Genomic DNA, 18702 nt, shown 5'->3' with positions numbered 1-18702 from the left:
TCAAGTGTGATGTGGAGCTTGAGGCTTGTGGCAAGGACTTGAAAACGACAAACAGTTGAAATTAGCTAAAAGCATGGAAAATAAATATATTACAGCCTATTTGACCATATTTTATTTCTTCAAACATATTAAGGCTGTGGACCACACCAAGAACCACAGGTTGCAAGTCTAACTCGGGAGGTGGCACTGCCCATTGGGTGTGTGAGATGGCCTCCATGTGCTGCTGCTGTCGCTGTTTGACAGTGCCACCATTTAGCAGATGGACCCATGCCTACAGGCACTGGCACCTTGCATCTTGCTATGCTCATGGCCAGCAAGGTGCTGGTGCGGTTGATGCAGCAACAGGGGGTAACTACAAAAACCACTGATGTTCTTGACTCAACATTCGTATCAGCTCAAGTGAACAATTTCTTTTTCATCAATTTTTAAGGCTACTATAACTCACCAGAGTAAACTAGAGATTATTTTTTTCTTAATAAGGATCTTAATAAAATGTTAAATACAGTCTTACGAGATTAACAAAGGGCGAAATAACTAAAATAAACTATTTAAAATTGTGCATTTATATTTTCTTAAAACAGCTGCATTTTTAACAAAGACTAAATAAAGATAATGCAACATTTTCATTACTGTTGTAACTAAGTAACTGAAGCAAAATCTAGGAACATAATGAGTTTTTCCATGGACCTTGTTTTGTTCACAGCATGAATTCATTTGAAATTAGTTGATGCTACCTTAACTTACTTTTCAGATGACAATAAAATCAAGATGTGACACTGACTTCTGAAAGAACACTATATAATCCGATTACGTAACACTGACATTTGTAAATAGTAATGCTTTTGTTGAAAGAGGTACAATTTTCTTTATTTTAACACTTCAAATTGATCATCAATAACAGATAAATCCCCTTCATTCCACTGTTTCAACTTCTTAAATTGATTTACAAGAAGTTAAAGGAGATATCTTGTTCTTTCCAGTAATGAGACACTTTAGATATAGCACAATTTCATCAACTTTGACAAAAATGCTATTGAAAGATAATATCAACTGCAACTGATAATCTAAATGCACTGAAGTTTGGGAAAAAATTAAGCATCCATCCCTGAATGACAAGCAATACAACGATTGTAATCCAAGAGCAGGAAATGTTCACAGTCCCCTTCCAACAAGCACAGTGGTTAATTGTCACTCCACATGTTCATGATGTGCTTCTGCTTCTCTCCAAGAGTTCTGTACAGCTTCTACAATCCATTGCCACCATGCAGACTTACTAAAGTAGTACACTGCACACAGCATTATGAACACCCATGACAAGACAAGACAGTAATCAGTCTCTTTGACTGGCACACTTGGTACAGGGCCACTGAAGTCAACAGACATCACAAACAATTTGTTTTTGGGTTCAAGGCCTGGAAAAATAACATTTATACAATATAACAAACAGAGTCTTTTGCAGTTGTTGGTTGATTGAACAATGATAAGATTTACGAGAGCAGATTACCTGTATATTCTATTATAAAGCGTCCAAACATTTCTAAGGTGTAATCAGAATTATTGAACTTTGCAGCTGGTCGACCATTGTGGAACAACATTACTGTGGGGACACCAACAATTCCATATTGTGTATTGAAACTGAAAACCAATGGACAATAATTACTTTGTTTGGTTAAAGTCAATGAACACAAAGCTATGTGTGCTCTAAAAACAACACATCACCTAATGTGATGAGACTGGGTATATAACAGGCTCACAAAATCTATACACAGTAAAAATATCAAACCACGTACGTAGACTTACCTGTGGTATTTCATTGCATCAATGGCAGCCATTTTTATGTCTGGAAAAGCCCTAGGGAGGGCATTGAAGTGGGGTGCTGCCAGGCTGCTAAATGGGCAATAACGAGCATAGAAGAGGACCATTACGCATTCTGCTGGCTGGCGACGTCGTGTCACATTGGGGTCACTTACCAGAAGGCTCAATAATCTTGTAGAATTAATCAGCTGAAGCAAATGAAAGATAACATACAGTTACATTATTAAATTACCACAGCCTAAGTATAAGACTGCATGTACTTTGACTAAAATAACAGAGTTATTGCTGCTGCTTTGTGATAAGTGCTACGGGCCAACCATCAACCAACATTTTTGAAACAGTGGCGCTATGTCACACTGCAGTGTGCTCCACACTGTCAAATACTAGGATGAATTAACAAAATTTTGCATTTCAACTTTTTCTTTTGTACACAGTCAAATCAGTAAGTAACCAAATCAATTACAATCAAAGTTACTGCACTAAAAATTGTTCCCATTTTGATTAGGGTAACTTGGAGAAAGACTGTGGCTGAATAGTTGCGTATTCATCTACAGCATGTCACCCAAGTCACAATATTCCTTACATTTCACTGTGTTAGAGCCATCAAAATGAGATACAGAAGCAACTATTCATTTTTTATTTCTAAGGGCTGAATAATAGCCTATAATAACAGCATAGAGGTGAAAAAACAGCAGTACATACAATGCAAGTAGTACACTTCTCCAAGAATGTGTGCAAGTGTGGTTTGTGGAAAATTGTAAATCATTTAAATCAAACAAAACTGATAATTACCAAGAACAAATTGGAAACATATGTCAGATGATGTTCAGCAACTCATTGTGGCTTATAATGTTTTAAAATTAATGTGGGGAAAATCATGACAATGTTATTGTGCTACTAATGCATTAATTGTATACAGACGGCATAGGCTTTAAGTAATGACTGTGTAGCAAAGAACAATAATAAAAAAAAAAACTACGCTGGAGAATAACAGCTGACAAGTCATGTTTTAAATTTTTCATCAGTGGGTAAACGAAATAAAGTTATTATTGTAAGTGCGGGAAAATGAATGCCAAGCAATTCAGTATTTCATTGAATTCTACAGCTCTACTGCTGACAGAAATGACACTGGAAGTGAATCCTTGTCAGATAATTAAGTTGGTGCATATTTTCGCAGCATTTCTGTTTTGAATACTGGTACTCCAATTGCTAAGAGTTTATATTTATCGACTGTCATTTCGAGATAGTGAGCGGAGCTGTGGATACTAAAAACTGGAGTCACAGGTGGAGAAATTGGAAAATATCTGACATTCTTCTGTTTGAGCTTGAAAGTGGGGTGACAGCAGCAGAGGCAGCCAGAATCATTTGCACCATGTATGGGGATAATGTCACTGGACATAGTATGGCAAGACAACTTTTTTCTTGTTTTGAGGAGGCCAGGTAAGACGAAATTTTTCTACCAAGCATGAGCCCCAGTAATTTCGTAGCTTCAGTGAACAGTAGAACAACAGGTCTAAGATGTAAAGACAGTGAAAGAAACCCACTGCACTGCCAGAAATCCATACAAACAGTTTTGTCAGTGGAAAATTAAAACCACTGCCGATGCTCCACAACTAAAGATGAGACATCACTAAAGACGCCACTCATGGAGACAAGTGCATGGAGAACTGCAATTGATTGTGAATTCGTCATGAAAAGGGAGCCAGAGATGCCTGGTGGGAGACAGGTCATAATGGGATTAATGGCTATATCAAAAAGAGTGGTGCTCAGGATCGAGCCTTGAGGCAACTCGTTCTTCTGGATAAAGATGTCTGACAAGGGTGAATCCCCACATACCTTGAAAACACTTTCTTTTAAGAATTCCTTAAGGAAATGGAACAGATGGCCATGGAAGCCCCATATGTATACAGAGTATGGAGGACGCCAGTCCTCCAACAGGTGTTGTAGGCTTTCTCCAAATAAAAATAAAACACAGCCACAGTCTGTTATACCACCGAAAATGGTTCATGACAAGAGTTGATAAAGTGACAAGATGGTCAACCGCAGAGCAGCATGCTCGAAATCCACATTGTGCAGTGGTTTGTAGATTGCGAGACTTGAGCCACCATACCAGCTTGATGTGAATCACATGTTCCGTCACCTTGGTAACACAGCTTGTGAGAGAAATGGGGTGCCAGCCACAAGGAAGGTGTTTGTTCTTACCAGGCTTAGGTGTGGGTATGACAGTGGCTTCACACCAGCGTCTGGAAACATGCCATCTGCTCAAATGCAATTGCATGTAAGAAGCAGAAAATGCCCCTTAAGAGAAAGGGGCTGCAGCATATTAATGTAAACATCATTCAGCCCAGGGGCAGGGGAACGGGATGAAGTGAGAGCATGATCTGACTCTCTCATAGTAAAGGTGGCATTGTAGCATTGATGATTCTGAGAGGAGAAGGGCATCACCTGAGCCACCTCCACTAATTTCCGAGGGAGGAAGACGGGATATAGTGGGTGGAGCTCAAAATCACTGCAAAATAGTCACCTAAGATGTTGGAGGTAGCAACAGCAGGGTGCATACCTGGTCAAGGGGAAAAAAATTCCCTGTTTTTCCCAGTTAAAAATACACTTTTCTTGGGTGCAAATACACTTTTCCTACATTAAGTGACAGAACACTTTCCCTCAAAACTGTAAAACATATCTATCCTTCGAATGGTTAAGGTTTTATTCATTGGCGTAGTACTTCCCAGCACTTGAGGAGGAGGAGGAGGAGGAGAAGAAGAAGAAGGAGTAAAAAGGAGGAGAAGAAGAAGAAGGAGTAAAAAGGAGGAGAAGAAGAAGAAGAAGAAGGTGGTGGTGATGGTGGTGGTGGTGGTGGAGGAGGAAGAAGAAAAAGAAGATGAAGAGGTGGTGGCCATGCTTGTTGGAAAGCTCTTTGAGATTGGTCTACAAGTACACTGCATATCTTCATATTACGAAAGTATGAATTTGACTTCAATCAAAAGCAGCATGTTAGTTTCCGAAGCAATTAAATCGAGATTGCGATTTGCTTTTGTAAGCCAATCATAGCTCACGTCAGGTGTTCCAGTTGATGACCGCAGATATTGAGAGCACAGGACATGTGATGCAGTCAGTCAATAGCAACATTACTGTAAAGTAGTGTGAACACACAAATAGGAAAAGATAGTGGTTTAAATTAATATACATAGTGTACAAAGGCTAAACTTTCACATACAATATTGGTCTTTTTTGTGCGTGTTACACTTTAACATACATCACACAAAAGTGGCAGTAACCTTTTAAACAATGTCATATATATAGTCTTCTGGATTCGAAATTCTTCTAAGCGGCTGGTCCTTGAAGTGTTCAGTTTTAAATGAGAGTCAAATGCTCAGATTCAAGAAATTCATTTTGGATAAAAGGAAATTTACTTTGAAACTAGCACTTTTCGAACCACATTCACAATATTTTCCCGCAACATGTTAGGAATAGGTTCATTTCAGCTGTTGTCAAAGAGTGCCAGAAAACAGGCGTTAATTCGTGTGTGCAGCTACGATGACGTAGGAAGCCCTTATGTTCGTGCGTATACAGCATTATTCAGATCTTACATTAAATCATACAAAAACAGAACATTACAGGATATTCCAAGAGCATTGGAATTTCATAAACCCTGCTAAAATGCGTAATTCGGCTGAAAGTGCACATTCGTATGGCCAGATTCACAATGAAGTAGGCCCCAACTTGATATTAAGCTTTCCAGTGTGGTTTTCGGGATGCAAATTTTCTTGGAGTACCAGTACTGTACTACTTCATGTTTGGTTCTTTATTATGAAATACCACCATACATGCCGGAAGACGAAAATGTTCACTTGAAATTCAGTGAGCAGCTGAAACTAGCCAATGGTGTGGAATAAAACACTTCATTTCAAATAAATAGACTGCTTTTGTGGAAAAACATTAATACAAGCTAAATTTCTTTAGCATGCTGACAAATGTAATTGTTTGTTCTGCAAGGCAATTAATGCTCGACTGCCAAAAATGTGTAAATAAAAACACATTAGAAATAAAGTATTTTTGCCTTCCGTAATTATATGATGGTATTTTAATTCACTTGATAGCTCCTGGCCACAGAAAATTGTTTTGTTATTAATTGATGTGAGAGTTGTAAACAAAGAGGAAACAGCAAAATCATAAAACATAAAACCGGGTCACATGGAGACTACCCCCATCCCCACTACAACTCAGACTGCTCTGCACATGCATAAATCTGGTAGCTTTTGGCACTGCCAGAAAAATTTTTCCGGGTAGCATCTGACTGCCCATTGCTACAACTAATATAGCTAACAGCCACACTTTAAGTAGCCAGAAGCGGAACAAGGTACCGCTAATATGCGACTGAACTGTGCACGAGACTGCTGGCAACTACTCAAACAAATCTAATGTACCCTGTTTTGATGTCTCACCCATTGGAAGCAGCTTGTCGTTATGGTGTATTGCATAGTCTTCATCCTAAAGCCTTTGACACATTTTCCTGTTGGCAGACACTTGTGTGTGCACTGTGTTTTGTAGCTATAAACGGCACATTTTCGTTGCAACTTAAGATTTCTTTTTTCCTCTCATTTATGTTTTATTGATACAATATTATTCTGTAGTAGCAAAATACAGTAAAATACTTACCAGTCAAAATTATAAAAATTCAACTGGAAACTAAAACAATTCCCAGGTTTTCCCCAGCTGAAACAATTCCCACTTTCTCCCGGATTTCCCAGTTGTCCTAGGGTGCATACAACCTGAATAAGTCAGGCTGGAAATTGGGGGGATGGAAGTTGGTCCTAGAGAGCCAACAGAGGCTGCCCCACACAACAGTAGAGGGAGTGAAACTGTTAAAAGGAGGAGTAAATGAAATCCAACTAGCTTCTTTGCTATCTTGAAGAATGAAACGATACTGCACACACACCTTGTTTTAACGATTACAGTTTACCATCATAGGATGATGGTTAAAAACACGCAGAGCACGTCTCCGTGCATGAATCCTGTTGTGGCATGACTCAGTCCACCAGGGAACCATGACACAGCACAGTAAAAATGAAGTGCGAAGTATGGAATGTTCTGCAGCAGTAAGGATAACATTCGTAAGCTACTCTACTTGGTCATCACAGCTGGAGAAACGATGTTCGTTGAAGGTCGCCAGGGAGGAGTAAAACCTCCAGTTGGCATTCGAAAGCTGCCAACTGGATTTTCAAGTAGGTGGGTAGGAGACTACAAACTGATAGCACAGTGGATATGATTACTCGAGTACGTGCCAGAGAGAATGGATCACTTGAGACAACGGACAAACTGGGCAGTGAAGAACGAGAGGTCCTAATGGGAATAGGTATGCGTGGAGTCTGAAAAGAATGTGGGTGCTTAAGTGTTAAGGCAGAAGAGGTTGGCTGATTGATAAGATCAGTCAAGACAGCACTCTTGGACAGGTTCTGGAAGAGTCCCAAAGGGGATGGTGCACACGTAAGTGTGGGAGTTGACCAATAAGCTGGATGAAGTCTACCCTGGTGACAGCGAATGACAGAGGGAAGTAGACGTTACAAAGAGAAAAGGTGAGGTGAGGAAGAATAATGCAGACTGCAACAGCTTGCAGCTGAGTGTTCAGTGAGATCGTTTGGCTATGATCATCATGCTCGACGAGCAGTATGACCCCCCCCCTCCCCCTCTTGAGATGGAATGCCATCCTCTGGAGGGGTCAAAGTGGACTGGAAGAAAACGCGAGAGGTCACAGCAGTTCTGAGGACGCAATTGTCTTTCTTGGAGGCAGAACACAAGTGGACAGTGTGATTCCAGGAGCAGCTGTAATTCCTCCTCTCTGGATCTAATGTCACGATCATTTCACTGGAGGGGAGTCGTAATGGGGAGTGGAGAGGAGAGGAGGGAACAAATGAAGGGCAGTCAACTCGGCAGCTGTCGAGTGTTAGCCTTTGAAGACTCGCCGGAACAAGGTGCACAGGCTGCATGATCCTGTTCCAGGAGGTCAACAGAGGCATCGTCCTTCTCCCTGGGTCAGCCTGCGAGTTCCACAGCAGAAAAATATTAGGCAGTGCACACCAGTGAAATGGAGGTCAGTAGGGTGAGGTATCATGCAGTGACACTGTTTAAGAGGATTTCAAAGTCAGGGAAGGAGAAGACCATAAGCCTTCATTTGATTTCTTAGAGCCTTTGAGGTTAGCAGATGAAGACAGATGTTTGTTGTCTGGAAGAACATAAAAGATCTTAGGAGTATTCTTTTTATCCTTTCCGGCCTGCCGGTTGCGCAGCAGGTGATTTCGCCACCGAGGGCGAAGATCTGGTGGCTCATTGCACTGCTGTAGGAGGAGGAGACAGGGATGCTACAACGATACTGGGTGATTTTACATCTGCAGTGCTGAACTGGAGGTCGCAAGTCTGCATGGCCATGTCCTTCACGGAGCGAGGTGTAGCAAGAACAGTTCTCTAAGTGCCAGACAGTAAAAAGCAAGGCGTTTTACTAGCCAACAACTAGCAAGCGACAGGGTAAGGTACTTTTTCCTTCACCCAGATCTCCTGGATGGCCCGCTCATCGAGATACATGGGACATTCAAGGGATGAGGTGGCATGGTCGCCAGTACAATTGATACTGTGGGGAGGAGGAGGCAGGCAATTGCCCTTGTGAGCATCCTTACTACAAGTAATACATTTGGCTGTGTTTTGAGAGCACATGTGAGTGTGCTTGTAATGTTGGCACTGGTAGCAACACATCAAGTCTGTAATACTCGGTTGGACTATGATGACTTCACAGCCTGCTTTGATCTTCAATGGAAGCACTACTGAATCAAACATGAGAAAAAGTGTGTAGGTAGGAATTAAAGTTGCATCAACCTTTTTCATGACCTGGTGGACTGCAGTGATGTCCTGATCAGAGAAGTAAGTTTGGATTTCTCCCTAGCTCAGACCATCAAGCAGCCGAGTGTAAATAAAAACATGCAAAGAATTCAGCATCCAATGGGCCTTGACACGAATGGAATACCCAAGGATGAGACAAGGTGTAAGCAGTTGTTGGGCTTGAAAGTAACAACTGGTCTCCAGCAACTTCTCATACAAAGATCAGTGCACCCATGGTAGATAATAGTATGCATCTGGTGGAACAGTAACACATTGGTGTACTACTAATTGCTTCCCCCAGGTGTAACCATCACTAATGACATTTATTGTGAACAACTCAGACGTCTTGCAGGCCAGTCCAAAAACAGCAGCAAGGAAGACAGCATGAAAAGATGCTACTCCAAAATGATGCTCGCCTGCATTCTGCTAAGCTCTCAAAAAACACTATAACCAAGATGGGTTACGACAGTGTCCTCAGACTGTGGCCCAGATGAAACATGCGTGCAGCCTGCAGTTCTCAGCTGTATTTTATAGCCCTGGCTTCACACGGGTAGCAGTAAGAATCTAATGTCAGATGAATTGTCTGCTGTAGTGGAAATTATGCTTCCAGGGCACTGCAGAGAGTTATGATTCAAATCGGAGAAGAGCATTAGGCAAAGGAATATCACCATTTTTATATAAATTAAACGATTCAAGCAGCAAACGCTACTTGATCTCATACTGCAGCGCTGAAAGACATGAGCAGAATGCCGTGCCACACCCTGCTAACAATGCAAGTTGTTCATCACAAGCATCAGCAGCCACTTGCTTTACCGTTCATAATGCTTAGTTTTCAAAAAAAGAACTACTTGAAAAATAAATATTGTAACCTGTTGTTCACGCATTTCAAAGCCACGATGAGGATTTTATGCAGTCCAAACAATGTAAATAAACACAAGATAGCCCCAAAAGTACATCACCACACAAGTCAGAAAATTTCACAATTTTATTTTTGTATGTAAGTTTGTTTTGCAAATAGAATAAATAAAAATCCAGATTCAAGAACAAACCTGAAGTCATCTTATATAGCCTTTGGCATGTGAAGGGTATCTGAAATGAAGGGGCTCATCAGATTTTCGTCATTTTGAAAGATTATGATTAATGAAATTACAATAAAGCTCATGTGCCCATTTGAATAACAGTAACAATTTTTCAATGACACACCTGGCTGATCCTGTATAACTGAACTTTGAAATCAAGTTCAGAAACAAAATACACTGATACCAGACACTTTTTTTTATAGTGACTTGAAATGATCAAATTACTAATGTGTCCCTTCCTAGACACTTGTCAAGCATTCTAAGATTACACAAGTTAAGTGAACTTTATTTTCACAGAGATAGGATAGACTGTACTCAATTAGACTGGCACACTGCATTCTTTCTTTTTGTTTACCGAAAACTGAACAACAAAACTAAATGGTACTTTTTATACTCACAAACAAGGCATAGATTCATACAGGATCAGGTAGATTTGTTGTTGCACGGTGAGGGTTCATGACAGGGAATATTTTCCTGACAACTTATGGGCGTGTACGTCTTGTACCAATCTTCTGCATTGTTATACGTTTCAAACTGAAGTAACACAGATATGTGAATGTGCATTATACATTGAGGCGCCAAAAGTTATGGGCGGCAATACGCATACACACAGGTGACAGTAGTATCACTTACACAAGGTATAAAAGGGCAGTGCATTGGCAGAGCTCTCATTTGCTCTCATTTGTACCTAGGTGATTCATGTGAAAAGGTTTCCAATATGTTTACGGCCAATGATGAGAATTAACAGACTTTGAACGCAGAGTGGTAGTTGGAACTAGATGCATGGGACATTGTGTTTTGGAAATCATTGGGGAATTCAATATTCTGAGATCCACAGTATTAAGAGCATGCCAAGAATACAATATTTCAAGTGTTGCCTCTCACCATGGACATTGCAGTGCCTGAAGGTCTTCACTATAGGACCAAGAGCAACAGTGTTTGTTTAGAGTTGTCACTGCAAATAGACAAGAAAAACTGCATGAAATAACTAGAAATCAATATGGGACATACAACGAACATATCTGTTAGGGCAATGTGGTGAAATTTGGTGTTAATGAGCTACAGCAGCAGACGACCGACAGCACCTAAGCATGACATCACCTGCGGCGCCTTTCCTGGACTTGTGACCATATCGGTTGGGGTTGGGCCCAAAACGACCAGAAAAATGTGGCATGGTCAGATGAGTCCCCAATTCAGTTGGTAAGAGCTAATGGTAGGGTATGAGCGTGACACATACCCATGAAGCCATGGACCCAAGTCATGAACAACACACTGTGCAAGATGCCGGTGGTTCCATAATGAAGTGGGGTGTGTTTACATAGAATTGACTGTCATCTGGTCCAACTGAACTGATCACTGATTGAAAATGGCTTATGTTCAGCTACTTCAAGACATTTTGTAGCCATTTATGCACCATGTTCCGAAACAATGATGGTATTTTTATGGATGACTATGCGCCATTTCATCTTGCCACTATTGTTTGCAACTGATTTCCAGAACATTCTGGACAATTTGAGAGAATAATTAGGATGCCTAAATCGACCAAACTAATACCCATTGAATATTTATGGGGCATAACTGAGAGGTCAGTTCATGCACCAAGTCCTGCACCGGCAACACTTTCACAATAATGGTGGCTGTAGAGGTATCATACCTCAATATTTCTGCAGGCGACTTCCAACGACTTGTTGAGAGAGTCCATGACAAATAGAGTTGCTGCACTATGCCAGGCAAAACAATTAGTAGTTTGAGACTAAGGGAAAACCTATCTAGCTAGCCTGTTGGGAGGTCATGACATACTAATTTATGTAGGTTACAGTTGCCCTAGATTGCAGTCACGCACGCGGTGCATGGTCTATTTTTGATGAAGGCCTTATGGGCTGAAAGCTTTATTTGGAACACACTTTTTGTTGTGCCCATCTGCCACTCAGCATCTCCGCTATATGGTGAGTAGCAACTTTCCTTTTCATAATATTATTAAATTCCATCCTGGATTATCCATTGTTTGAGTCACAAAGTTTAGTTTTCCAAATTATAAAACTAAAAATTCTTCTTTTTATGTAAATCAAACATCTTAGTAGTTACTTTAATTAAAATAGTTCTGGGCATACTGCAGTGTTCTATACCACGATTTTGACCAAGCTGCAATTGTCTTCCTTCAGGTACTATCAATAACTTTGCCTGTAGTGAATACTTAAATATCAACCCCCTGACATCAGTTTTGTATTTCTATTGGCCAGAAAATGACAATAGTTGTTATTGAGTAGGAGGAGATTACGAAAAACTACACACTAATCCCAAAGTACACAAATAATTCAAAGACCAGGAATATCAGTTACAATCATTGGTCTTGGGTTTCCCTGCCTGGTGGTTGTGGATGTATGGCAATAGCTCTATCTGTGTAATTTCTTTACAAACTGATGGCAATGTCTGCTGTTGCTGCTGCCTAGCAAGGCCTATCATACTAAGAACCAAGGATGTCAGGAGCCTGTAACTGTCCCCTCTGCTGATAATGTTCAGGTCAAATCAATTACAGCCACAAAATTCAAACCAAACAAACCTTAATTTATGGATATGAGTATGTACATAAATAAGTTTAGGTCTACTAAACCTAAGGCACACTCATTAGCACTCCTTGTAATGTGTCAGTTGCATTGATACATTGTTCACAGGTAAACCTGTCATTCGCTTTAAGGTTGGTTTGAACACCACAGTGCTGTATTATTCATGATCCTATTGAAGGGGGGTACTTACTTGCCACACTCCAACCTTTGAATTGACTTACGTAGCCAAGAAGACTTACAATTTAAAATGAACTTCAAATCACAATGCAACTTGGCATTTTTCTCTGATTAACTAATATTGGCAGAGGAGAAAGAAGAGGTGAGTGACAGAAAAATCCTACGATTCACCAGCGGTCATATCAGTTTTTCATTTTACCACTAAGCCGGGCTATCTGTTACACATTATAAATGGCTGATGTCACACATCTTAGGAACAATGAGTAATAATGACAAATGGTTTGCATGCTATGATTTATGTATTTCACCTAAATCAATAGCTTTTTGAAGACTGAAAATCAACAATCCACTATGTTACTTTTAATTACATACAAATTTAAACCAAAAGCAGTTCAATTAATTTATTATTTACCTCACATGCTTCATGGCTATGAAAGTTTATCAGTATTGTATTTAGAGCGAAAAGTGGAAAATTTGGGATGGATTCATATTGTTGTATTTAAATTGGTGTTTCACCAGAAATTATTTAAGTGGGAAGCAAAGTAACAGAACACTTTGTCACTGAATTATTTGCAGAATGTTTGCAAAAGACGACAATTTTTTAAAACACAACAATCGTATTTATCTGTTAGCTTTCTCTTGGTAAAGTACAACATATCCACTGAAACGGTTACCTAATCATACAGAAGTAAAAACACAGATGGATCGTAAGCCAAGAATAGAAAAACACTAGCTTTAGGCGTTCAAACACCCTGACCGGAACAAAATATCCAAGTTAATCGACAAGTTGAGTTAGTACACTGACTATGTTTCATAGATTCTGGAGATGTTTTCAACTACTTTTCAATAGAACTTGTATTAGCTGCCCTTGAGAATACATGTGCACAAGTAGTACAGCTTCCACTAGACAGTGGTAAATTTAAAATTTACAGCAAATTCAGACAAGGAGATTCCACAGCATCAAAAATATCTGTGGCAACCTTAGAACGGGTTTCCAGATCCTGAAATTGGGGAAAAAAGTGGAAAATGTGTTAATGGAATATACCTAAAACACCTTGATTTTACCAATCGCATTACCTGCATTAGCAGCAAACCACACAGACTACAAATGGAAATACTTAATGTAGCAATTTTGCAAGCAGGCCTGAAAATCAGGTAAAAAACAAAACAACTCCAACTGAACAGGCCTCCAAGGGCCAACAGTACCGACTGGCCGCCGTGTCATCCTCAGCCCTTAGGTGTCACCGGATGTGGAAACAGAGGAGCGTTTGGTCAGCCCACTGCTCACCCAGCCATTGTCAGTTTTCGTAACTGGTCGAAAATCGATTATAATTTGATGAAATGTGTGATCACATCACTGAAAAGAAACTTGTACAAACTGGAAATGTTGCCATAGGACCAACTGATAAATTTTGGCAGAGCTATTTAAGGCAGCTGAAAACTATGGCTGGATGGACAATAGAATGAATGAATGAATGAATGAATGAATGAATGAACAAGAGAGTGAAACAGCTTGTACTGCTTTTTGTGAACTATAGTTAGGCTGATAAAAGTACTTCCCTGACACTTTGCACTTGTGGACCATGTTGTCAAATAGAAGTCCAAGCTCTGGAATTCATAAACACTGCCATGGTGGTGGTGCAGGGATTCCACCCCTACCACTCACAGTCACATGTTGTTCCATGCTTTCTTAGTGGCAGCAAAATAGCTGTTAAATATTCATCATTTCTCCCAACTGTGAGCTACAGAAGTAGTTTGTGTTAATGGTGAGATGTGAAGTGTCATTAATTTCCAGTTATGTGATGCAGCTCTTCCTTTAGCTGTAGGAATGTTGGCAGGGGCACTATCTTAAAGAGCAAATCTCGTGAGCTCTTGTGTAATGTATGATGCTATTTTGAAGAAGAAAGGGGTAATGTCGGGTCTCATACCTTTGTCGAAAGTTGTTGACTGAGCAGTTGTTGTTTAGGTTACTGTTGCCTGGAGATGCAATTTTTAGAGGACAGTACCTAGGTATAAAGCTCACAAAATCATCTGATTGGACAAAACATGAGTAAATACTGGTCATTCCAGACTGACTATGTGCACTGATGACAGCACAAGGAACAATGAAAGTTCCAGTTGGAAATGAAGTTGGCTCATTCTTTTACATGCCAGAATTAACAGTGGGTTTGTGCAATGCTTGATTATTATTATTATTATTATTATTATTATTATTGTTGTTGTTGTTGTTGTCATCATTATTTACATCAAAGAAATCTGGGCTTACCATGAGGAAATGATGGCAACAAAATTTAAAAAGTGATTCATACAATCTTTGCTACTGTACCTAAAACAGAACTCCACTATATCATTAGATAATGCTCCATATCACTGCGTTATTTTAAACAAAGCTGCAACATGCTGCAGCAGGAAGAGAAAAATAGTGGACTGGCTGGAAAAGAATGGCACACATTCATATGATAGCAAAATGAAAAACACTTAACTGCTAGAAAAGGTGAAGGAGCACAAATCACATAATATCATTCAGGAGACTGAAAAAACTGCACAAGAAAATGGTCATAGAGTGTTGTGTCTTTCACTATATCATTGTCATTTTAATGCAATAGAACTCACGTGGGCTCAGGTGAAGTCATATTTTGAAAACAAAAATGAAAGTTTTTTTTTAATGTAAAAGCTTACATTTTTATTGTGTGATGCATTTGGTAGTATTACTCCCATAAAATGGAACAATATTGTCAAACATGCATGTCACAGCTCAGAACTGGCATGGCAACGAGAAGGGGCATTGGAAGAAAGCGTGGAAGAGTTAATAATAAGATCAGGGGCAGTGGTGGCGGCAGTGGCAGTAGCAGTAGCAGGAGCAGTAGCAGTAGCAGTATCACTACTACCACCACCACCTCCACCACCACCACCACCACCACCACCACCACCACCACCACCACCACCACCACCACTCGTAAAGATGGTGACAATGACATGGGATATGTGTATAGTGACAACAATCTATGAAGTCTGTGGAGTCTACCCTCTTCCCTAAAGTGCAGGTAAGAAATACAGCTATGCATTAAAACATGTATTAAAATACTGTAATAGCACTTTGACTATAAATGGGCCGAAACTAAGTAACCAGTGTATCTCAAGCAGAAAATTTGCACTTGGTACTACTTATGACAGTGAGGCCATTGAGTTGTAATGCTAAAACCATACAAAAAATGAAGGATTACTCAAGCAAGCACTAGGGAGATTCTGAGAATTACTAGATGGAGCAGAAAAATAAAGGAGTGGAAGACATAATTATGAGCATACAGCAAATGAAATGGATGTAGGTGGCACAGGTAGCAACATGAATGGATGGTAGATGGAGTAAGGAAGTTCTTTGTTGGATTTCAGCAACTAAAAGAAAAAAATGAGATTGCAATATAACGTAATGTGGATAACATTGAAAATCACGCAGAAGCAACGCAGATTTGTACAAGTGAAGACTATAATGCATTTATTTATTCATCATTCTTTCACAGGCTATCTTCACCATACGAAAAGCTTCAGGAGGCTTTTATCCTGCACTGGATAAAACAGCTGATGATTATATTTCATAGGCCATTTTTTGCAGTGAGTGGTAACATACACGAATAATAATGCTTAAATTTTCACCTAAATTGCAACTGCTTTTGCCAGCCTATAACAAATAAGTGTAGATTAAGGGGGGGGGGGGGGGGGGGGGACAGACAAATACAAACTCAAATAAGCATTCTTTTCCTATTAATATCGGGATCTCGCTTTATTTCTTTCTTTGTAAATGATCTACTTCAGCAATAGCCTATACAAGTGGCCTACCTCCACTGGTTTTCCAATACTACTGTTTCCTACAACACAGGATACAAGTGTACTTCTATTCAGGCCATTATCAGTATTATTTAATGTTGAGTTTTCCACTGTTTCAATATCTTCAGTTTGAGAGGCAGGAGCAGTTGTCACCTGCAGGTCCTCAACATCTCCCTGGAGTACTTCAGCATCTGATGATAATGACAGATCATCTTGTTTTATAAACTGATCCTGCAGAAACAGAAAGGAGAAAAAGGTTGATAACCACAATCATCCATACAGAGTCAATCAATCAACTAGATACAAAAAAGATTTTTAAAAGAATAAGAACAACTATTTCAACTTTGGAGTAGAAGTTTTTGAAGTCGCTATAGAAGTCTTGCAAGATGCCCATGGGCTAATGGCTATAACTGGGCCAATAGGTTGGTGGTTAAGGTGTCACTCTGGATTTGTAAACTATAGCTGAAATCTGCAACACAGTTTTAATGAAACCATTTACTTTCCATACGTTAATCATTGGTTTCTACTCATTCAATGTGAACATAATGGGGAATATTAACAACATTCTAATTTATATAAAATAGAAATTAATGTTTGTTTCATTATTCCAGAACAAATTTTAACTAAATGAATCATAATGTGCTTACCATAATGAGCTTTAAATCAGTTACAATACCATACAGCCTTAACCAAATTCTAGCATGTATGTTTGCTGTTCACAAGCATATGAGTGAAAAGATGGAAGACATTAATTCTGTTAGCTTTTGTCTTGAGATCTTCGACTGACTTTTGTCTAATGATTTCTCTCAGCTGAAGATTCCAAGACAAAAGTCAACACGGAATGTCAATGAGGGACATCAAATGTAGTAAAATGTGTTCATTACGATAATTTGAGACGACTGTGGACACACTTACAAAAAAAGACTTTTGCCATCAACCTTCCATTTACAAAATGACAAACTAAGCACACAAGACAATGTGGAACACATCTACATACTCCGCAAGCCACCATACAATGCATGACGGAGGGCAACTTTTACCACTGCAAGTCATTCTCTTTCCTGTTCCACTTGCAAATGGGGCAGAGAAATAATATTGTCTTTATTCTTGCACATGAACCCTAATTTCCCCCATCTTTGCAATCCTTATGCAAGATGTACATTGATAACCATATGATCATACAGCAGGCTATTACAAATGCTGATTCTCTTAACTTGGTAAAAGTTTTTTTTTTTTGTGAAAAGAATGTCGTCTTCCCTCAGGGGCCCCCGTTTTAGTGCCTGGAGCATTTCTGTAATAATCTCATTTTTACTAAATCTACCTGTAATAGTGCACCTGTTAAGAGCTTTTATGTATTTCTTTAATCTGACGTGGGGAGGATCCCAAGTACTCTAGCAGTACTCAAGAATGTGTTTCACAAGTGTTCTGTATGTGGTCTCCTTTAGTGATGCACTGCACTTTCTTTGAATTCTCCCAATAAAACAAAGTAGACTATTTATAACAACAAAATCAATCGATTTTTGACAAAATAATATAACGGGGGGGGGGGGGGGGGGGAGAGAGAGAGAGAGAGAGAGAGAGAGAGAGAGAGAGAGAGAGAGAGAGAGAGAGAGAGAGAATCTGCTCACAAAGGGGCAGCAAAACGCACAAATAAAGGGTTGTAATTAGGCAATTTTTGTAACCAGTGGTTACTTTTTCAGACAGAAGTGTTGAAGGGGACGGAAGAGGGGTGAAGGAAAAACGACTGGAGAGGTCTAGGAAAAGTGGTAGATTTCGGGAAGGTCAGCCACAACCATGGGTCAGCGGAGACTTACCAGACAGGATGAGAAGGAAAGACTGATTTTTTGGGGACAGCAACAGACGAAATTTGAAAACTTGAGAGTTTAAAGGTGGAAGATAGTATAATACACAAGACAGAGATTGCTGCTTAAACATCACACACTAGTTAATGAGAGTGAAAAGCTAAGTGCATTGTACACAACAGAGGTGGGTGGCAAAAAATAGACAGATAAAAAATGAAAGATGTAGAAAACTAAAATGGAGTGAAGAAAGGAGTAGTTACTTTGAAGAAATGCTGAGACTAAGAAATTAACGTAAACTAAGGCCAGATGGGTACGAGAACCGAGGACATGTTGTAGCGCTCGTTCCTGCCTGTGGAATTATGAGAAACTTGTGTCTGGGGGAAGAACCCAGATGTCGCGTGTGGTGAAACAGGCACCGAGATCACAACTGTCAAGTAGATCATACTCTGCAACAGGAGATTGTGTGTTGCCAGTATACACCCTCAGTATATGCCCATTCATCTGTCCTGATAATTTAGTGGTAGTCATATAGACCTAAAAAGCCGAGCAGTTGTTATATAACAGCTGGTGTGTGAC

At 39.7% G+C, this 18702-nt stretch overlaps 1 protein-coding gene across 1 annotated transcript in view; it reads right to left on the bottom strand.

The window, feature by feature from the left end:
* Positions 1-544: 544 nt before the first annotated feature.
* Positions 545-18702, bottom strand: part of LOC126323262 (thioredoxin domain-containing protein 15) — a 30873-nt gene continuing 12715 nt past the window's right edge. The window contains exons 3-6 of the mRNA XM_049994646.1: positions 16337-16555; positions 1801-2003; positions 1505-1635; positions 545-1412 (exon numbers count right to left, since the gene is read on the bottom strand). Coding sequence (XP_049850603.1) covers positions 1189-1412; positions 1505-1635; positions 1801-2003; positions 16337-16555 — 777 coding nt within the window. The 3' untranslated portion in view covers positions 545-1188. The remainder of the gene's footprint in view (positions 1413-1504; positions 1636-1800; positions 2004-16336; positions 16556-18702) is intronic.

The sequence above is a fragment of the Schistocerca gregaria genome, chromosome 2 (genome assembly GCF_023897955.1).
Source record: "Schistocerca gregaria isolate iqSchGreg1 chromosome 2, iqSchGreg1.2, whole genome shotgun sequence".
Classification (NCBI taxonomy): Eukaryota; Metazoa; Arthropoda; class Insecta; order Orthoptera; family Acrididae; genus Schistocerca; species Schistocerca gregaria.
The sequence above is the reverse complement of the archived record's forward strand: the minus strand, read 5'-3'. Positions and strand labels throughout refer to the sequence as shown.